Source organism: Aulostomus chinensis, chromosome 8, assembly GCF_037954235.1.
Source record: "Aulostomus chinensis isolate RoL2024-O1b breed Wild chromosome 8, RoL_Achi_v1.0, whole genome shotgun sequence".
Lineage (NCBI taxonomy): Eukaryota > Metazoa > Chordata > Actinopteri > Syngnathiformes > Aulostomidae > Aulostomus > Aulostomus chinensis.
The window spans coordinates 18,797,243-18,818,967 of NC_141327.1; the positions used below are offsets into that span (position 1 = coordinate 18,797,243).

The window sequence follows — 21,725 nt, forward strand, 5'->3', positions numbered from 1 at the left end:
AGAATGGTTACTCATGGTTTACAATAGGGAGGGCTGCACGGTGGTGCAGTGGTTCGCACTGTGGCCTCACAGCTAGAAGGTTCCAGGCTCCAGCACAGGATCTTTCTGTGTGAGTCTCCATGTTCTCCCAGTGCCTGCGTGGGTTCTCTCTGGTACTCCAGCTTCCTCCCACAGTCAAAAAAGACATGCAATTTGGGGACGAGGCTGATTGATACTCTAAAGTGAATGTGAGTGTGAATGGTTGTTTGTCTGTGTGTTGGCCCTGCGATGGACTGGTGACCTGTCCAGGGTGAACCCCGCCTCTCGCCCGTTGATGCTGGGATAGGCTCCAGCCCCCCCACGACCCTTACTAGTAAGAAATAAGTGGAAGACGACAATGGATGGTTTACAATAAGGAGGCACGGTGGAAAGTTGGTAACTATTATGCTTTTTTGAACCCTTGGGATGGCATTTTCTAATTTATTTGCTTGGTTTAATTATTAAAATGCTGAACAGCCACCCAAACACACTCTGGTATTGATAAAACCAACAACAGAAGGCATTCCTATCCTTTTCAGAAGTAAAAGTGGTAATACTACACTGTGAAAGTACTATGATACAAATGAAAGTCCTGTATTGAAGATGTTACTCAAGTAAAAGGGTATTAGTACTGGTATGTATCACCATCAATGTGTATTTGAAGTGAACAGTATTTCGACTGAAGGATCACCTGACAGTCCAACACGCCGCTGCTCGTTCGACGTGAACTAGAAGCAGGTAATTCTCTCATTGCTTTTCTGCTTTGGTTTTCAAATCCAAACTGAATTCAAAATCCTTTGTCTAAAATACAAAGCCCTCCATTGCCGGGGCTCAGAGAATCCTCTTATCCAGCTAGAACCCTACGGTCCCAGGATGTGGTCAAGCTCCTCCCCGTCTCCACGTGTAGGAGTGGACTGGCCACCAGGACCCTGCTCTTTTCAGCCTCTCAAACTGACTTTCAACAATTCTGAAAGCAAAAACTCATGCGTTGCAACAAACTTTGGCAGAGACTTTAATAGAATGAAATGCAAACCACAGACGCTGCCATTCTCCCACTCTGCTAGCTGGTTGAACAAATTAGATCAATGCGACAAAGTGGTTTAACTGGAAAAGCTGATAATTTTATTGGTCACAACAGGACACAGTGAACATCTACTCAGTATCCAGCTCCACTACGGTGGTTCTCTCGCTGACGTAGATGCCGTCCAAGAACTTCCTGATGTCCTTCTTCCTGACCGTGGTGGCCTGTTGGATCAAGGCCGCTGAAAAAGGACAAGATGTGCAGAGTGAGCCGAGAGTAGGTGGTTTCAGGAAGTCAGACACCAGCGAGCGAAGCACAAGGACAGCGTTCAGCAAGAGAAACCATGCGTGCTGCCGTTAATGAAGCAAAAAAAAAAAAAAAAAAAAGTCTGGGTAAAAATTATATTCCCTCTGTGGAATCAACTCACTCAAATTCATATCCATTTTTGATTCATCACATTCCTCTCAAACCAACTGAAAGTTGTTTGCCTTTTCTTGTCCGTATCCACAGAGCCGTTTTTTGTTTTTTAAACTGACAATTCTCAGATAAAAACCAGCAACGACTGGATTAACAGATTCCTTGATGCAAAACATTTGTTGGTTGGAGCCTCTAGAATGTGAGGATTTGATTCTTAACCATGAAAACACACGCAGGGATTTAGATGTTCAGTCTGGTAGAGGAGGCGCGTTATAGAAAACAGAGTCACTCTTCAAGCCAGCGCGTTTCACACAACTGAAGCATTAACTTGTAATTACAGACATTTCTGGAAGAGGAAACAAAAGCAGACAAACAGAAAGCACAGATTCATTCGTAAAATGGATTAAAAATACAAATCAAAATACAAGAACTTAACAAAATTACTTAATGCATTTGTATTTTTATCCTTTTTTTTTTTTTTTAAAGGGGTTTTTGCCAGACAGCACACCACCAGCAGAAAAGAGTGAAATGCAGAAGAAAAAGAGGACAGCTCCCCCCGGAGGCCACGGGAAGACTCGACGGCATTTTCTAACCTCTACAAGGTGAGATGTAACTTTTACTGATCCGGCTCCACTACCGTTCCCTTCTCAGACACGTAAATACCGTCCAAGAACTTTCTGATATCCTTGTTTTTGACTGTGGTGGCCTGCTGGATCAGAGCAGCTGGAACAGAGAGAAGTCAGGGTCACACACACACACAAACACACACAGCACATCACAGGGATCACAGTGGGTACACAGGGTGGGTGGGGGAGAGCACCAGGCCCACAGGTGCTACTTCAGGTCCTACAGCAGTTTCACTGTTTGGGCTTTCAGCAAATGCAGGTTTGGAATGCAGCTCAACTGATGTTGGAGGGTTTGTAGCCACTCGTTGACATCGGGCATTAAATCTCTCGGCACAGCCACACACTCCAAGTCCTGATGACATCAGTTCACCACCTGAGCGTATCGGCCGATATAATCCACGCCTTTACCACCCAGCCAGTTCAGCACTTCCCTGAACAAGCGCAGTCCAGCTTTCTAGTGTTCACGGATTACTGATTACACAGATGTGGATTATATTGGACGAAGCCCTCGAGGAGATTGCTAATAGGTTTTTTTGGGGCGCCTTCAGTTGTAATTAGCTTCAAGCTAAATGTTAGTGGAGGGACTTTTGTGCATTTGAGTCCCAGTGTGACAACGCAGAAGGGAAAAAACTTCTTGGGAGCTCCTGACACCCAAGTCTGAGTACTTGACATTTGTCCCATCAATACTCTAATGCAATGAAGAGAAGAACTGGCGTCTGCCCAGCAGCACTGGATTTGGTCTGGAATCGGTCTCAGACCTGATGTGAAGAGAGACTCCTGTTTCACTGAGGACAACTTAGCAAGACGTGACCGTCGTACCTGAATTGGACACAAGCTCAATATCATTGCCCTCCAGAACCAGCTCGTCCTTCTGGGCTGCAGAGACTGAGCACGTCACACCTGCGGGAGCAAACGTTTCCTTTTAAATGAGATGAAATCTCTGATGAAAATCACTTGTGCAGCCGTTTTAAACCTCAGGAAGAACCCAGATGGATCAAGCCACCCGAAAATTTGTGCAACATGGACACTAAGCTGACATCTGCTCAAGTACTGCCTACTCGACTCTTTGCAGGATCACACAAAAACTGTCAGCCCTTTATTACGTGTTACAACGCTACTGCAAATGTCACTGAATAACACTCTAATAATGACGTGATGTCACTCAACGACCAAGTTTAAACAACAGCAGCTTCATCACTTTGGCCGTTACATCATGACAGACACTAACTTGCTGCGACTGCAATGAATTTTGCCACCATTCTTCAGTACAGCTGAGGTCGCCTCACCATCAAACATACTTTAAAAACTACTAGGTCAATATTTTAACGTACCTGTTCTCATTCTGACACGGCGGATGAATTTCTCTCCCAGGAAGTTCCTGATCTCCACCATGGTTCCTGTTTCCTGAATGACCACGTTGATGGGGAAATGGGCGTACACAGACCGCATTTTATACCGGAAACCCTGCAGTCAGACAGAAGCAACAGAGACCCTGAGCACAACGAGACGAGGCGATCCATCGAATACTCAGAAATCACAACCTGTGGTGCGGCACTGACTTCTGATCACACACCAGATTCGGATGAACGGCCAGCACTGACATAATTCTGTTGGAAAGTTGGTCCATGTGTCAAAAAATTGTCAAAGCTGGGTGACAGCTGGTAGAAGTGGTCGACATCTAACCTTCATCAACAGAGCGTGCAGCAAACAGACTCCAACTAGTTGAGTCTCAGCTCCACCATTTACCGATAGAGGCCACAGCTTTGTTACTTTCTACTAGCGGTGATTGGTCTCATGTAGCTGTGGCCCTCACACTGAACTGAGAGGCCCTTAGACTGATGAGAGCAGTGTGTTGACCTGAGAGGACACGAGCTAACATACAAGGAATCACAGGGTTGTGCATCAGCCGCACTGCCACTGAGGCAGGCCTGCCGTGTCTGGGCGGGGCACGCACGCTCGTAAACCAAACTTTAGGGGCACCGTGCAGAGCCCCTGATGAGAGCGACCTCTCAAACAAGTTAATCTCACCAAAGTGACACCCTTGATCATGTTCTGCACGTGGCTGCAGATGGTGCGGACTGTGGCCAGCTCCTTCCTGTTTCCCCACCATTTGTCCACGCGAAGCTGAGGAGGACGACACAGTCAGTCACAACCTTTTAACATGCCAGTACTGAACCAATGTACTTCTCACTTGGGTATGGCTGAAGGATGTTACTATTCTCTACAAAAAGACAATATGCCTACTGAGTCACCTTTAAAATAAATATTTCCAGGTTCAATAAATCAAAAGGACCATGACCACAACCAGCCAACAGTCTTCCGTACCTTCTTCTGTTTCTTGCCCAGCAGGCTGAGCTCCAGGTTGATGTGGTTGAACTCTCTAACGAGTTTGCCACGGGGACCCTTGACGATCACCGTCCGGCCCTTCAACCTCACCTCGACTGCACACAGAAGGAAACAAAGGGGGTTAATAGGGCAAATAAGTAAAGGGAAATCAAATGTTAACATCGGTGCTAAAATGCTCTCAAAGCACACACCAGAATACAAGCACAAAACAAAATTCTTACCATTGTCGGGGATGTCAACGGTCTGACTGCTGAGAATGGTCTTCATTCTGCGTGAGAAACGTATTATGAGACCAAGCCTGACATCTTGAATTCTAGCTGACTACAACTGTTAACTCAATGGCATCTACATGTTCCGGGGATACACAACGTCATGTCCAGCATCAGAAACAGGACTGCTGTTGCCCCCACCATTCTAATATTTACTACAACAGCATAAATTTAGAGGTTTCATAAAATGAACAACAACAAAAAAATCTACGTGGACAGTGGCAAACATCCTCCCTCTATTAAGTCAAGTAATATTAGCATAGATGCTAATGCTAATAAGCTTCATAAGGTTTGGCACCAGCCTCCCCGGTATGGTAGAGAACCAGTAACAATTCTGAAGCGCGGTGGTGAATGTTATTAACAGCATCAGGTCATTCACGCCGCGGCTTCTGAATAAACAGAGTTCGTCTCGCCGCGGCCCTCAGCACCGACAACTCCACTGTCGGCCTCAGACGGACACCAAACCACTGGATAAACAGCTATCTCACCACCAACATAGCTCATGTAGAGGCAAAATGCAGCATATATTGTTAAATACATTAAAATCCACGTCAAGCCGTTGAAATTCAAACCAGAGACGTTATTAATTGACGCGGATGGACTTAGATTAGATTTGGGAAACACAATTTCGGCTATCCTCACCTCGCCGGGAGCAGAGGAAAGGGGGAAGGAAGGACGTCACGACGCTGTTGTAGTGTGCGTACGTGTCTATACCAGGCATGAGCAAACAATCGACGATCAGAAACTGATTCGCGGAAAAGTTTTGTTGTTGTTTTTAATATAATTTGGAACATATTGAAGTAATAAAACAGTCTACCATTTTTTGTGACATTTAAGAGGTCGTAATTTCATATTGTGAGGAAAACATTAACACCACAACCCCACTTTTTTTTTTTTTTACTGATTTCATAATTATTACTGTCAACATTTCCATCTCAGTGGGAGTGTAAATAACATTTGAAATGACTTTTGGCTTTAAAACGGAAATAATTCTTGCTGACTAAAAAAACAGGACTACATTCTTCCACGTCGGTAGAACTGCCATCGCCTGATCTTCCCATTGTGCTGCAATCACCAGAACGCACCATCAGACCAAAGTAGCCGCTTGTCGATATTCTGATGACAGTTGGCTGTTAGCTAATGTCATGGCGCTGCTCAAGCATAGTTGTTGCGTAGCTGGCCGTTTTTCCACAAACCATCTATGGCTGAATCCCAGAAGTAGTCCGCATGTCAGTATTTCCTCCTGCTACTCGAATAACTTCGTGTTGGAATGTAGTGTTGAAAACTGCGAGGATCGGTCGTCCAGGATGTCCGGCCCTGAAGTAGCGTTAATTAACAGATCATTAATGTTTTGTTATGTTATGTTATGTTATGTTATGTTTTGTAACAGCTGCTTTGATAACAAGTAACTTCTAGAATAAGTGAGCACGGACAGCGTCGTGACCAGTGTGTGTAACTGTGTAGGGTTAGTGAAGTGACCCTCGGTCCCTCCTGTGCAGGTTTACACCAGCAGCCTGTCAACCGTGGCCAAGTCCTCCCCGAGACAGACTGAGAGGAAGAAGGAGCTCCTGGGTGATGACGGACCCGCGCTGCACGAGTTCATCTCAGGGGAACTCGCCGAAAAAAGCAACTGGGAAGAATACAGAGGCAACCTCAAGAGACAGAAGGGAGAGAGGTGAGTACATTTTCAGGGTCTGGATAAGAGAATGCACACGGTATGATAATGTCAGTGTTGCCAGCACAGCACTTCCTGACGACCGTAGAACACTGCATTTGTTATCAGGATTTTACAGTCACAATACTCGAGCACAGGTCTGATAGGAGGTTGCTCAGTCTTACTCTCACTTGATTGGCTCCGCTGTGCGTTGGAACAGGCTACGTCTTCCTCCATGGCTGAAGACAGAGATCCCCATCGGAAAGAACTACAACAAGCTGAAGAACACGTTGAGGGATCTCAACCTTCACACAGTGAGTTGTAGAGGACTGAGGGACTGAGCCGATATTTGGCTTCTTTTTTTTTTTAAATCGCTCAGCATCGACTCATACCTGAGCTTGTGAGGCAGATTAAGCAGCAGGCACAAACTGTACCACCACTACTACTAGTACAACTAGTACTACTAGTACTACTACTGACATGCTGCTTCATAATTGCTGTCGTATAACTCAACATCTAAATAACTGAACACTCCCTTTAATATCCGACTGATATGATGGAAGCCCTGAATGCATTGAAGAATATCTGGTTCCTTGTGCATTTGTCATGTCATTTGAATCAGAGGTGTGTGTGTGTGTGTGTGTGTGTGTGTGTGTGTGTGTGTGTGTGTGTGTCTCATTTGTCAGGTGTGTGAGGAGGCCAGGTGCCCTAATATTGGCGAATGTTGGGGAGGGGGAGAGTACGCCACGGCCACAGCCACCATCATGGTGAGTTTGGTGCAGCATCCAGGGGTTCTATCAAAGACTACTCTCTATTTGTAGAATATCTGAGTGTTTTCAACAAAAAGTTTTCATGTCCTGTCATCCTCTTGTCACCTAGTGACAGAGTTCTTCGAGGGTTTGCCTGCAATCTGTATACCACGTGCATCTTCCAACAGATTTTCTCTTTTTCTTGATGTCTAGCTGATGGGGGATACATGCACCCGTGGGTGTCGGTTCTGCTCTGTAAAGACCGCACGTCTTCCCCCACCTCTGGACCCCAATGAGCCCTGCAATACAGCCAAGGCCATTGCTGCCTGGGGCCTGGACTATGTGGTTCTCACCTCAGTTGACAGAGATGGTAATGTGTGTAGAAATCAGCAGTTACACAAGGTGTTCATTTCAATACTACAATCGTCTTTCCCATAATAAACTTTTACAGTATGTAACATTTCCACCTGATTGTCAGGAAAGGGTCTCTGCTTCAATAGATGCAATATTTTAAAATCATAGTGAGTATCATCATATATCACAATTGTAATATTCGGTTCTGCTCTATTTTTTAATGTCAGATCTTGCTGATGGAGGTGCAGCGCATATTGCTGAGACGGTTTCTAACCTGAAGGAAAGGTACATTCTCTCCTCTGGACCGCTCACATGTATTTTGACCAACAAACATGACTGCAGGATTTAGTGACGTCTAGTGGTGAGCTTGGAGACTTGCCCCTCCCCCATTGTAGAAAACTGAAGATGTTCGCACTTCAGTTTCATTTGGAAAAGGTCACTGTGATGTTGACTCTCTTTTCCGCAGTCGCCTGTCTGGATGTATTTCCTAACCTGCTTCACATTGTTGCTTTCCATTGATGCAGATTATTATGAAATACCACAGTGATTCTTTGTCTGAATATTACCTTCAGTTTCAGTCAGGCCCTCTAAGTCACGCTGCTCCATTATCATCCACCCACACTGAATGAGCTGTGTTTCCTTCATCCAGGAACTCTCAGATCCTTGTGGAATGTCTGACCCCTGATTTTCGTGGTGACCTGGCAGCAGTGGAGAAGATCGCCCTGTCAGGGCTGGATGTGTACGCCCACAACGTGGAGACGGTCCGTCAACTGCAAAGGTATTTGGAACGTGATAAAAGCCACGTTTATTTAGCTGAAATGTTTTATGACAGAATGACGGGTTGAATAGCAGAAAGTAGCGTGTCATCTTTTTTAATTGGATGGACATTTTTAGCTAAGCTCTCAGTTGTGAGGTTTTTCTCTATCAGGGTTCATATTCACAAAATGTTTCACCTTCCCACAAGTAGTTCTCCTAAACTTCCCATGATTCCTCCTGAAAAAAAATCACAAGCTTTGATCGCAAATGTTCCTAAGCAATTGGGAGGAACTTTAAGCTAACAGGAGGGGTGTGGATGACCTCGTTGCTGTGGATGATGTCATGTATCAGGAACAAACGCACTCCCATGTTGCCATCACTGGTTAAACCTAAAACAGGATCTTCATGGTCGACTCATCAGCAGCAGCCTTCTATGCAGCTACACCCCCCCCCCCCCCCCTTTAGAGATCATCAACGAAACATTAAGAACCACTTCATCTCAAAAGGAGAGTTCTAAATTTAGATTTGCCTGCCCGATATTGTCTGGAGTGGTACATGGAGACTACAGTTCTAGAGAACTTGTATCCAACACACGTCATGGTTTTACTTGTTCACGTGAAGTCTTTGAAATACGTAATGTGACAGTATTTTCTCTTCTTTTTGCAGGCACGTGCGAGACCCCCGAGCAAACTTTGACCAGTCTCTGAGTGTTCTGAAACACGCTAAAGAAGTCAAACCCACTGTGCTCACCAAGACATCCATCATGCTGGGACTGGGAGAGACAGACCAACAAATACAAGACACCCTGACTGGTGTGTACACCCACCAGCTAAGACATTCCCACACTTGAAATGACTTGATGTGAAGACACATGGCTTCTCCATTGTTGCAGAGCTGCGAGAGGCTGGAGTGGACTGTCTAACACTGGGACAGTACATGCAGCCCACAAAACGCCACCTAAAGGTAAGAATGTCACACTGCACAGCGGAGAAACACTAATTCGTGGATGTGATAAAACACTCTGGCAACGTGTGCATCTTTAGGTGGAAGAATATGTCACTCCGGAGAAGTTTGCACACTGGGAGAAAGTTGGGAATGACATGGGGTTCGTCTACACTGCCAGCGGGCCACTGGTTCGATCCTCCTACAAAGCAGGTGAGAAACGGACTCTACGTATGAACAAGGTGGAATGCAGTCTAGTTCAGCGACCCAGAGGACTACTGTATTAAGCATCTCCACAACTATATTTCAAGCAAATATCACGCACTCTGCAAAAGCCTCATATTATAAAATTAGACATTAGTTCAAGAGCATATCCCTCCGCCAAAGCTTGAGGATTGTTCCTTCACCTAAGGCGGGGGTGTCCAAACTGGTCCAGTCAGGGCCGTGTGCCTGCAGGTTTTCATTCCAACGAGATCTGTCACCCAAATCCATCAGCAACTTTGTAAACAATTCTGCTAGCACACAAACCAACAACAGCCTTCACACTCCTCACATTTTTTTCTGCTGTACAAAAAGGAGTTGCAGATGCTCCTTCCTGAGGTACCAAGTGTGAAACAAGACAGGATGGAACTTAAGATTATTAAGTGCACTTTTAGGTCATGTGACAGATTTTTTTTTTCTTCTAATTTATAACTTTTCTCTTAACAGGCGAGTTCTTCCTGAAGAATTTGTTAAAGAAGAGAAAAGCAGAAGCCACAATAGCAGAATGAGAAGCAGCAAACCTAGCAGCTCTAATACACATTTACAGCGATAAATAAAACTAACTTCTATTATAATGCACTGATTTATGCCACTGTCGCACAGCAAACCCACATAATGAGTAGAGCAAAAACACAAGTGTTTTATTTATCACACAGAAAGTGAAAGAAGGCTGAGTTGTATTTAATTACGGGAACCATTCCATTTCGTTTCACTGTGCTCGTCCTGAAATGTCAACCACAGATGATCAAAGAGAGGATCAAAGAGAAGCTAGAGGACTGCTAACCCAGCTGGTTGTAGACTCCGAGTGTGAACTAGCTGGAGTTGGCCATCTGTGCACCTCAGGGGCCCCTAAATCCCATCTCACCAACAGCTCCTGACCTTTGTGACCTCAAGCTTTGTTTTTACGAGTGCTTTGATGTGACGATGCTTCAGGGGTTTCATGGAGATTGTTTTTGGAGGGTCCGAGTTTTTTTGCAGCAAAGGTGAAATTATTTATGATACAATAAACAAATCTATGCCTGCTCAGGACTGGACACAGTTGATCTCTCCCTTCATTGACACAGGAAGTGTGTTTGGAGCTTGAACCACCCTCGAGGCAGATGCAGGCGTAACACTTTTGTACCAGACGTGAATTTTAACTGTGTTACCTGTCAGGAAAAAAAGTAGTTTTTTTTCTAGTAGCAGAACCTGAAGAAACCTTTGCTGTTTGCTTTATTTAGATATAACTCGATAAAACCATCATGAATCGATAAGGTAAACCATAACCACTGAATCATAAGTCATTGCTCCACTTTTTTTTTTCTTTCTTTTTCTGGAATTATCAAACTCAAGTTCAGGACACACACATCACATCACACTTTATTGCATTGGCCCTTTCAGTAAACAGCCACCACTACAGGGGACAAATACTGATTGACATACAGTAAGAGGATTTATAAAAATACTTTTAAAATAGTATAAAATTTTGCAGTTGAGCAACCATTTGATTATGTAGAAAGTACCGTAAGAAAAGTAAGCAGACTAATCAAATTCCCGTGAAACAGTGCATGTAAAACTGGAGGAATGTGTTGCATGTTGAGAGTTTTTAGACTTTGGTTTTCTTGGCAGGAGGTTCGCTGGAACTGATGCGAGGACATACAGCTGCCGGGGTGTAGGGGATTCGGGTTGCGGCCACTTTCTTACCGATGGTCTCAATCTGTGCTCAGAAAATGAACATTGAGCTTTGGTTGTTACTTTGTTAAGAACACACTGCCTTAGATGAATACGCGTATTCGGGATGGATTTTTTTTTTGTGGCGTGTTTTCTGTCTGCTCACCTGAAAGCCAATGTTCTGGAGTTGAGCGTGGAGGTGGTCCAGAACTCTACGACCATCAAATATGAAGGCGGGCTTCAGCATCTTCTTGTATATCTTCCCATAATCCAGTTCCTGTGGTGGGGTGACAGGGATGCTCGGGTTTTATTTCTCCTATTGGAACCTCCCTCTTACTAGACTCAATAGAAAAATATGAACTGTTACCTTAAACATGTCCCACTCAGTACAGATGACCAGTGCGTGTGCGCTCTGGCAGGCCTCATAAGGGTCTGAGGTCACGGTCACCAGCTCAGACACTAAGACGCACAGCAGAGTAGAAAAGGAAGACGTGAGGAATCACTTGTTGGGTCTCATTGCTGTGTTTTTGAATATTAAATCACAACAGTTGGACTAGGAATCATTTCATTAATAGGATTTTAGGTTTTTCAGAGCAACTTTATAGAAGTTGCAGGTTTTCTAGTCCAGCAGGGGTTAGTGAATAAACACACACACACACACACACACACACACACACACACCTCTTTCTGGGTTGTCCTCCGAGATGCTGGGCTGTGAGAGGTCACGGATGATTTGTTCCTTGAGAACTTTGGGGTCATAGATGAAGAGCTTGGCACCTTCATCCAGCAGATACTTCGAGATGTAGATACTGGACGACTCTCTGGAGTTGCGACACACAAGTGTACAGGGTCATAGTTCACAACTGTGTGTGTGTGTGTGTGGCATACGTGAATACACAATGATTGAAAGAGCTCTTGTAGGCTTTCACACACATCGGCAGGTTTATTATTAACACTTGCAGTCTGTTGGGGGAGCAAAGTAGCTCGTGTGTACAAGGGTGCGAGGTGTTTGGAAAGAACGACATGAAACGAGACCAACCTTGTGTCACCTGTGTCTTTTTTGAAGGAGAAACCAAGCAGAGCAATTTTTTTGCCAGTGACGGTGTTGAAGAGGCAGTCAATGATCCTGCAGGCGAACCGCCGCCTCTGGTACTCATTCATATCGATCACCTGTGAATTATCACAAGGAGAACATAGGGGATCAGCGAGGCCTCCGCCGGTGGGACAAACGGGGTGCTGTGTTGTTCTCACCTGCTGCCAGTAGGAGGCCACCTCAGGCAGGTTGAGGGCCTCACACAGATAGACCAGATTCAGCACGTCCTTCTGGAAACAGCTTCCACCGAAACCTGGCCAGGGTGGTAAAGACAAAGATGGAGGCGGCGCTTAAGATGTGCTGAATTATGGAAAATGTACGGAGTAGCTGACATTCTCGCACAGTAGAACAATGAAACCAAATGATGGGGGGTGGGGTGGATGTTTTATTTTTGCCAACATAGAAGAGGGAAGCTTCATGACAGGCAGCAGCTGTTAGCTTCACTTCTTCTTCATCTTTACATCCGGCTGAGGGAAACGCGTCTCTTACCTACGCTGGCTTTGAGGAACTTGCTGCCTATCCTCTGGTCCATGCCGATCGCCTTGGCTACTTCCTCCACGTCAGCACCAGTGGCCTCGCACAGAGCGCTGATACTGTTGATGCTGCTGATTCGCTGAGCCAGGAATGCATTGGCTGCCTACACACACACACACACACACACACACACACACACACACACACACACACACACACACACACAGTTAACCAAAAATTCTTGCAGTGGTTGATTTACTTAAATGTTAAGGTTCAGGGATGAGATGATGAATCAGCGCACCAGCTTGGACAGCTCTGAGGACCAGGTGTTGGTGGTGATGATTCGTGCCTGGGGGACCCAGTGTTCATACACAGCACACAGCGCTCTGATTGCCCTTTGACCTTCAGCTGTCTCGTCTCCACCAATCAGGACACGGTCTGGCTCCTTCAGATCCCTTACTGCTGTGCCTTCAGCAAGAAACTCTGGGTTGGACAGCACCTAAAGCAGTACAACCTTTAGAACCATGCAGAATATTGGAGTTTTATTTACACATGATGTCGATACACACTTGTAAGTTGAGGCTTGGCTTGGTGTTGGCATCAAATATCCGCCGAATGCTCTCAGCAGCCCGCACCGGGACAGTGCTCTTCTCCGTGACGATCTTGTAGCCGTCAGACACCTCTACAATCTGCCGGGCACACGCCTCGATGAATTTGAGGTCAGCTGCACGACCTTTTCCCATTCCATAGGTCTTGGTCGGGGTGTTGACCTGCAGTCAAGTTGGAATTATTCTACTGAAATGGCTGATGTGTTATTATTTCCATTGCTATGGTCAACAGAGCGAAGTAGTGTGTGTACAGCGATGACTGAAATACTCACAGAGATAAAAACGAGGTCCGCATCCCTGATGGCTGAGTCAATGTCCGTAGAGAAAAACAAATTTCTCCCTCGACACGATTCAACCACATCTTTCAGGCCCGGCTGTGGTGGTAGGAGAGAAAAAGAGTGTTAATGAGTGTGTTTGACCAGGAAGAAACACGACATGTTATACTAGCTCACAATGTCTGGTTACTAACTGGCCTCTACATTAGTCATGATGATGTCACACCTTGTGGCTGACCCAGAGAAGTTGCGACATTGAGCCATCTGTAACTAATTCATAGTTCGTTTTACCCAAGATGAAGTAACACAGTACAAAACAACACTGTCTGGAATGGTTGCCTAGCTACACGTACTTCTTGAATTCTCACTAATGAATAACTGAACATCCCATAAATCTTCACATTTCTGAACACACCCAGCCGTGACAATGATCGGCACTTCCACGGAAAGCCATAAAACCGAGTGAAAACACCAAAGAAGTCACAGGAGTCTCCCTGTTCCAGATGAATACCACCACCAGACCCTTTAACTCAAGTCGCCTGGGCTCCACCTTTGACGCCGTACCTCATATATGGGCAGAGTGTCCGAGTTCCAGGCTTTGATGCGAGACTCGTTGATGTCCACCACGGTCACTACGATCTCTGGACACATCTGGGCGATAACGCTACACGTCGGCCCTCCCACATATCCAGCGCCAATGCAACAGATCCTCTTTATCTGAAACATCTGTAGAAACACAGAGGAGATTAACGTTTTACCTCATTCATATTTAGATCTGAATAGTCTACACATTCCAGCCACATGTTAACCTTTCCAATTTTTTGGGAAACATACAAAAAGTTGATCCACTCCAGAGCCTGACAACACCAACACCGTTCTCTCCTCTACAGTGCGCTGACATCCACAGAGTCTACGGAACAGCTAGCTAGCTTAGCATAATGAATGGTAGTAGGTGGTAAGTGTTAGCATACCTACATCAAAAATTCATTCTCTAGCTCCCTAATGCCCACTCAGAGCAGAGAAAGGTCTCTATGCCAAAATTTATACAATAAATGTGCAAAAAAATCGATGCAAAAATGTATGATATTCACATTTTGAACATAAGTTAAAAAAATTAAAAGTAAACATTATGAACTTGGTAAAAAGTACAACTACAAATTTTGGGAAAACCTTAAATTAGGCATTTTCCACACTTTTACCCAGACTTGAGCAAAACTGGGCCAATATTGCTAATAAGACCAATTTAAAATATTACATTTTTTTTTTTAAAAGTTACCACACCCCCCCCCCCCCCAAAAGCTCATAATGAAATCAACTCTTCGAGACTTACAAAACTGACAGACGACTTGCTCATGAAAATGGCATCAACGATCAATCGGTCATCAGTTGATCACTGATTTGATTGATCGAGTTTAAAAAAAGAAAACAAGAAAAAAAAGACGGAAAGAAAACGAGATCGTAATAACAGCAGTCCTGAAAGACCTGAAAGCCCCGCGCTACAGACCCACAGTACCAGTCGCACCGGTATATCCTGGCAGGAGAGAAAAGAGCCTTTCATTGCCATCAGCCACGTATGGTTTCCAGGAGAAATACCTTTAATTACGCAAATATTTGAATTACTTGACGTTTGCTGAGCTGAAGAGTGAGTGACAGTTTACCCTCAAACTTGAGGGAATAGCAAGGCAATATACGAGCTAGTTTATCTCCTCCTCAGGTAAAAGGCGAGAAGTAAGCACCAGAATCAAATGAATGGGGGTGAGAAAGCTAGCTGGTTAGCAACCGGAGGCTACATTACCTTTGCCAACTCGACAGTCCCAGAACTTCAGGAATGCAGGTTTCTGATGGGTCCTCTCGTTAACGGGTCTCGTCGGAAACACGTCGATGCTTCAGTCACGATTCTTAACGTCAAAAACCCGGAATGTAATAGTGCTCGACGATAAAACTCACACCGTCTACGTTCCTTCCCAACTTTTCCTGCATAACCGTCTTCTCCTACACTGAGGCACTTGTCAGCGTATCACCGCATTCTACATGACACATCAGCCGAAGACTCGCTTCCTGTGCAGAACTTTCAAAGTAAAAGCCCAAATGATTTATCAATTGGATATTCTTTTGTCAACCAAAATAATTAATAATTTTACAGCCTCAAAATAAATCCTACACGAATAATTAATGCTAGTAAAACCCATCCATCCATTTTCTATATGCTTAACCATTAAGGGTCAAGGGGCTGGAGCCTATCCCAGTTGAGACTGGGTGGGAGGCAGGGAACACACAAGAGGGATGATTGTAAAAAATCAAATATTTTCAAAATATATGAAAATCACTTTTTAAAAATGTTTTATGTATATTTCTACATGTGTGTACATGTGGCCTGCAGCTGCCAAATAAAAACACTTAGTCCCCTTAATCTCGGGAGGAAATAGAGAATTAGCACATTTATAAAAAAAAAAACAACCCAAAAACACCTATTTTAATTTCAAACAGCATAATTCCACCATACACAGAGATGCTGTGTTGTCTAAAGGTGGCGAGCGTCCTGAGCCTTTCCAGAACACTGAGGATGTTCTCAGAAACATCTTATTTTGATTATGGAAGCCCTGCAGATCAAAGTTCCGTACACGACTTGAAGAGAACATGGCGTTCCATTAATGTTATTTTACGGTCCCATTGCAACTTTAAAAAAGCATTAAATGAAGAATATGGACAATTAAGAATAGTCCATACAGTGCATTCCCTTTGTAGATGGAAATGTTCCCCAGCAACAAATTGTATCCTAGAACACCCAATAGATGTCCTGATGGTTTAGCAAGCATTATATAATGTTCCTACAGTCCTTCAGTGGGGCAATATTTGGTGGAACAATTGGGAACATTTATCTGGGAATGCTTGAAGGATCCTTACAATATCTGCACACTATGAACAAACAAGAACCTACCGTGCCATGACAGGAACCTTAAAGAGATGAGGCAATAGTGTCATTTTTTTGGGTTCCATTTACTGTAGCTTCTTGCCTGGCCTGCACATTTACAGAACTTTGGGTAATATTACAGGAATTCTACAAAGTAGTGCTGTAGATGTGCCCCAAAAATACGCCCTGAACGTTCCCAGAACATCCTAAATGTTCCATCAAATTACATCCTATCGTGACTGTCTGAGAATGTTTGAGGAATGTTACAAGACGATGTCCTTCACACCCATGGAGACGTTCTCGGAATATTTCACTCTGGATTATCTTCTTTGCGTTCAGTGTTGACATTTACAATCCATCACAGACAGTCTATGCAACGTTCTGACAGTGTGCTTCAATGTTACGCTATGAGAAGCCTATAAAAATATCAACTAGAGTCTGGTAAAAGAAAAAAAGGAAAGTAACAAAAAGATCAAATTCTCAACCCTCTTTCCCAGTCCCACTCTTCATGATAGTACAAAATACAGAATTCATAACGTAATGAACCAACTGAAGGTGACACAAAGATGGTTTGTTACATTTCCAAAGTTATTTTCGAAATGGAATAGTTTTATTGGGGGGGCTCCAAGGTGGGGGAGGACTGTCTCGAAGTATTTCTTGTATGTGTCTCTCTTCTTTGTGTCTCTTCTTCTCCAGATCTTTCCTGACCTGTTTTCAACAAGCAAACCGATGATCAGCATATCAGCGCTGACGCACAGCGTCAAAGTGCTCAGTCTCTCTACGTACCAGCCAGTGCTCATACATCTCCAGGGCCATCCTATCCCTCTCCTCTTGCATGTATTGATTCTCCTCCTCTTTATTTTGACTTTCCTTGCGTTGTGTGGTGACTTTTTTGTGCAGAACATCCTTCTTCTTTTCACACCTGAACCATGTAAAAGGTGAAAGGAAACACTTGGCTGATGTTTTTTTTTTTGTTTTTCACTGTGATGAAACATGGTTGAACATCCAGTTTTGGCTGCCATCTAGTGTCTGATGACTTTCACAGCAAGGTAGATTTCAGTCCGTTGGGAAATGTACTTACTCTGATCCTACGCTCAGCCTCTTCGGGGTTAATTTAGATGCTGCTTACTTACTTCACAGTTTACTTTTTCTTGTAAGTGCTGTGTTCTAGGCAACTGGAATGTTTCACTTTCCTCGTGTAGCAAGTTTTATTGTTGCTACTACAACACAAGCTTCCTGGCAAGCCAAGTAATGTTACCTAAATGTTCAAATTATATTTGCTTTACATTTCTAGGTTCGGAGAAATTGAACAAGACCCCTAAGAACATTAATTTAATTTGTTGAATGAAAAAGCGATGGAGCACATACAGCTGTAGGGGTACCTGAGTGTATCTTGAGGGGAAAGAAAAGAATTTACGCTCACCACTCAGAAAAGGCTGATTTGCTGTCTCTCTTTCTTTCTTCCTCCTCTTCTTGTTTCTTGAGCTTAATTATTCTTTCCGACTCTTTCTGTTTCTTGTACTTTTCTCGGAGTAATTGATCTCGTTCTCGTTTCCATTTTTCAAACACCTGTAACGACGCCATAGTTGATAAACTGACGTTACACCTTCCTGAAAAACTTTCCCCCATCTTTGTCTGACTTGTTACCTGTTTGGCGGATTGCCTTTTTTCTTCTCGCTCTTGGATTGCTTGTTGCTCTTTTCTCATAATTTTTTGCTTTTCTTTGGCTTTTACTTTAAGACTCTCTGCTTTCTTTTCTCTCCAGGCCTCATAGGAAACAACTGCATCTTCCTTTTTAGCATCTTCTTCCTGTTTGTTTTTAAAAACAGCACGCACATTACAAATATGTCTGTTGTAGGGTACTTGCCACGTCGTCTGCAACGTCAACATGGATTATTCACCTTTTTCTTTTTTTCCTTCAGTGTCTCCTCTTTCTTCATCAACTGCATCGACTCTTTTGACTTTTCCTCTTTCTTTCTGAGCCATTCCTGTGAGGCAGTATAACATGGTGGGTGAGTTTAGTTGAATGATGATCGACTAGTAGAAATTCTGATGGTACCTGGCAACATAAACTGCATCCCTGCAACACAGACACACCTCATGTAGCGTCATTATCACGCTTACCTGGTAAATAGCGGCCCGGAGGGAATCTGCTGCTTGTGGTTGAGACTCTTGTAGATTTTTATGGTCAAGAACATTGAGAGTTCCCAAATACTTGGATTCCACTTTTCTGGAACACACACTCTGGGGTCTCTGAGAGCTCTTAGACTGGGAACTTAATGTCCTGAATGAAATAAAACAAAAAATCGTGGAGAACAAAAGTATGATCACTTATATTATAGGGCTGTTTTATCCATGATGCTTTATAAGAAAAGGTTGAATCACCTTACTGAGCCTTTACATCAGGTCTTTTACATGTGCAATATTACCCCTAATATGGCCAACATGTCATGGTGATTATATCCTTTAAATATAGTTTCTTCTATCTGTCTCCTTGTCGATTCAGTTTGATTTGGATTTTTAACTAAGTTATAATCTTTCTGATGTTAAATTGAGGCCTGCTGCCAGCTGGGTACCAACCTGGTATCAGATGATTTGGCATGAACATGATTGACTTGGGCAGCTGATTGATCCTCTGACTTCTGAAGGAAAACAAAATGCATGAAACAAGAAACAAAAAAATCAGGATGAGATCCAGAGAACATTGATGGGGACATTAACAGGAGGAGTGACGGGCACTGATGTCACGGCCAATAACTCATGACTTACATTCACTTCTTCAAAAGACGTAGAGTACTTTCTCTCTTGCTCTTTGCTGTCATCTGAAATAAAACCATCTAAAATGACAAGAAACAAACGTGTATAGAAGGTCCACTTTCAAAAGTCAAGATATTGAGATGGACAAATTTTACCTCTGGATCCAGAGCCAACCGTGGACATGGTGAGGAGGTTTAACTGCTCACTCTTACTTGAGGCTGATTGGCTACATGAATCGGCGCCGTCTCCATCTGTCAACTGAAATATAAATAACAACTTTGTTAAAACCACTAACATCAGTTTTTAAAGATAGTAAGAAAATGTCGAGGAACCCAGCAGTGAGACGCACATGTGAACTGTTCGCTGTGATCCTGTCAGGGGATGAGATGCTCTTGGACGTGTCACTGGAGAGGGGAATGGACATGGAGGAGGTCTGAGGCCTGCTGATATCCTGAGAGCCTGCATCTTCAGCTTTCTTCTCTGTTACGTGGAGGTTCAATCCCAGAGTCCTTTGCCTAGGTTTGGGTCTGGGGGGCTCCCTCTCAGTCCCTAAATAACATTTCATTAGTTTATCAGTACATTTTTGAGTTTTAATATGTTGTTAATAGACATGACAAAGTACGTTCAGTTCAATAATTCATGATGTGACAAAGTTTTAAACTAGAATGTTGCAAAAAATATTGAAGATGTGCAAACTGGTAGTTGCATGCAGTTACATGGAGCCCCTACTTTTCACCATAAAAGCGCCAGGTGCAGTTTAACGGTCAATTTACAATCAAGATTCACAATGACAATAAACAGCTGAAGAGAAAGGTTGCAGTGGAGTAAACTAACCTGCTCGCTTCAAGATGCTTGAAACTCAGCTTGTCACAGTTTCAGACCAGCGCATTGCCAGTAGTTGCAAGTTTCAACATATCCCAATGTGCAACTTTGTTTGTAACATCATAGTAAAAAAACAACAACAACAACAAAAAACTGACCTGACTCATGTTTGATGTCTGATTCTTCATTTACTATGTTTTCTCTTTCTTTTTCTCTACTTTCAGGTACCAGTGGACTTGGAGACTCCATCACGCTGCTGTCAGACAGTCCTGGTAAAGGCAGGTCCAGTGGAGTATCGTCTGATGTTTGGCCTGACAGAGATTTACTTCTTTTGCGTCTTTGAGGAGAGATGGATTCAACGCAATCCTCTTTAAATTGTGTGTCATTTTCACTAATATTTGAGGAGTATTGGGAGGAAAATGATTGATTATAACTGCCATGTCTACCGATGGAGGAGTCGGTTGGCTCATGATCGTCTGGATCTAACGCTGCTGTGTCCTCTGAAGGAGAGCAACTATCTGGAGTTTTCAGGAAGGAAACTCTCTTTGTTCTTCCTTGTTTGCTTTCATCATCAGAGAGCTCAAACTCAGTGAATTTGGTTCTACTCTTCCCAGCCTTGAATGCAGCAGCCCGCTTTTTTCTTGATTTGAGAAGCTGATTGAAGAAATCTGTGAAATACAGAAAATGGCAATACATCAAATTGCATCTCTATAAGAAGACAAAAAAATGCACACCTTAGGTGTTCTATTACACCGCAATTACACCCTAAATAATGAATACTTATTCCCCTAAACATTGACACAAATAGGGTCTTCCTGTGAGCTGACAGAAAACATGCATAAAGATACTAAAGAAATACTGAACAAGGCCAAGGTGCAATCACACAAAACTAAAAGGAATGAACTCGTGACTTGTCAACAAAGACACAACAAAATTTTTACGGTGACAGAAGTTGCGTTTGTCTCGTACAGGCTTGCCCACTGAATCGGACATTGATAAACAAGTTTTGATGTTACATCATCTTACCATCCTCATCCTCATCGAAGTCATCTGAGTAGGAGTGCTGATCTGTTTTTGTTTTGCTCACTCTGGCAGAGACAGCAGCCTGGAGTTCATCCTACAACAGCACAATATGAGTTGGACGCTTCTGAAATATGTCCATTGAATGGGAAACTTAACCTAATAGCTGTGTTCATTTTACCTGAAAAGTTGTTCTTCGCGTTGTTTTCGGGCTTTTTGTGTAAGCAAGTCCTGAACTCATGACTTGTCATTTTTTAAACTAATTTACATTCACCTTCGATTCTGTGCATTGGCGTAAGCATGCTAGCTAGGATTTGCTAACTGTGACAAGAAGCTACTGAGCATTTTCATGCTATTTTAGCCTCTTTAAAATTCTGCAAAGCCAGACTGCCATGTGAAGAATGTCACTATTTATTATCAATTCGACAAATACCATACAGCTGTTTACATAAAACGCTGTCTATAAGCTCTTCGAGCGCTATCGTACGGTGGCTAATTGACTTGTTGACGGTAACCCAGGGAGACGTGGTGTTCCGGGTTGGTCAGTGCGCATGCTCAAACATACACACGCAACCCTCTCCACCGGTGAATTGGTTTTTTAGCGCTACCGCAGCTGAGAAAAATCTATGTTGTCTTTACAGTCAGACCTATATTTTTTAGTGTTAGCTTCTGGTACAACAGGGTAGTAATAACAACACATCC

At 43.5% G+C, this 21,725-nt stretch overlaps 4 protein-coding genes across 4 annotated transcripts; 1 reads left to right on the forward strand and 3 right to left on the reverse strand.

The window, feature by feature from the left end:
• Nucleotides 1-1,117: 1,117 nt before the first annotated feature.
• Nucleotides 1,118-5,416, reverse strand: rpl9 (ribosomal protein L9). Its single transcript, XM_086211481.1, has 8 exons — nucleotides 5,340-5,416; nucleotides 4,650-4,696; nucleotides 4,408-4,523; nucleotides 4,111-4,206; nucleotides 3,414-3,546; nucleotides 2,902-2,982; nucleotides 2,050-2,179; nucleotides 1,118-1,280 (listed from the first exon to the last, which is right to left on the reverse strand). The coding sequence occupies exons 2-7, from the start codon at nucleotides 4,693-4,695 to the stop codon at nucleotides 2,073-2,075; spliced, it is 579 nt and encodes a 192-aa protein (XP_086067607.1). The 5' UTR covers nucleotide 4,696; nucleotides 5,340-5,416; the 3' UTR covers nucleotides 1,118-1,280; nucleotides 2,050-2,072.
• A 353-nt stretch (nucleotides 5,417-5,769) lies between these two features.
• lias (lipoic acid synthetase) lies at nucleotides 5,770-10,442 on the forward strand. Its single transcript, XM_086211479.1, has 11 exons — nucleotides 5,770-5,926; nucleotides 6,197-6,372; nucleotides 6,572-6,665; nucleotides 7,038-7,118; nucleotides 7,314-7,470; nucleotides 7,682-7,739; nucleotides 8,104-8,232; nucleotides 8,877-9,022; nucleotides 9,103-9,173; nucleotides 9,254-9,365; nucleotides 9,861-10,442. Exons 1-11 carry the CDS (start codon nucleotides 5,843-5,845, stop codon nucleotides 9,920-9,922), a joined length of 1,170 nt encoding a protein of 389 aa, XP_086067605.1. The 5' UTR covers nucleotides 5,770-5,842; the 3' UTR covers nucleotides 9,923-10,442.
• Nucleotides 10,443-10,745: 303 nt separating this feature from the next.
• On the reverse strand, nucleotides 10,746-15,559 carry ugdh (UDP-glucose 6-dehydrogenase). The gene is made up of 12 exons (XM_086211478.1): nucleotides 15,309-15,559; nucleotides 14,078-14,239; nucleotides 13,511-13,612; nucleotides 13,200-13,400; nucleotides 12,932-13,129; nucleotides 12,646-12,793; nucleotides 12,315-12,409; nucleotides 12,103-12,233; nucleotides 11,745-11,884; nucleotides 11,431-11,522; nucleotides 11,230-11,340; nucleotides 10,746-11,109 (listed from the first exon to the last, which is right to left on the reverse strand). The coding sequence occupies exons 2-12, from the start codon at nucleotides 14,237-14,239 to the stop codon at nucleotides 10,999-11,001; spliced, it is 1,491 nt and encodes a 496-aa protein (XP_086067604.1). The 5' UTR covers nucleotides 15,309-15,559; the 3' UTR covers nucleotides 10,746-10,998.
• Nucleotides 15,560-15,747: 188 nt separating this feature from the next.
• Nucleotides 15,748-21,681, reverse strand: map9 (microtubule-associated protein 9). Its single transcript, XM_086211477.1, has 13 exons — nucleotides 21,205-21,681; nucleotides 21,030-21,120; nucleotides 20,162-20,671; nucleotides 19,531-19,730; nucleotides 19,337-19,439; nucleotides 19,194-19,261; nucleotides 19,005-19,066; nucleotides 18,549-18,708; nucleotides 18,326-18,412; nucleotides 18,072-18,233; nucleotides 17,848-17,993; nucleotides 17,211-17,346; nucleotides 15,748-17,132 (listed from the first exon to the last, which is right to left on the reverse strand). The coding sequence occupies exons 1-13, from the start codon at nucleotides 21,262-21,264 to the stop codon at nucleotides 17,013-17,015; spliced, it is 1,905 nt and encodes a 634-aa protein (XP_086067603.1). The 5' UTR covers nucleotides 21,265-21,681; the 3' UTR covers nucleotides 15,748-17,012.
• Between the last annotated feature and the right edge of the window lie 44 nt (nucleotides 21,682-21,725).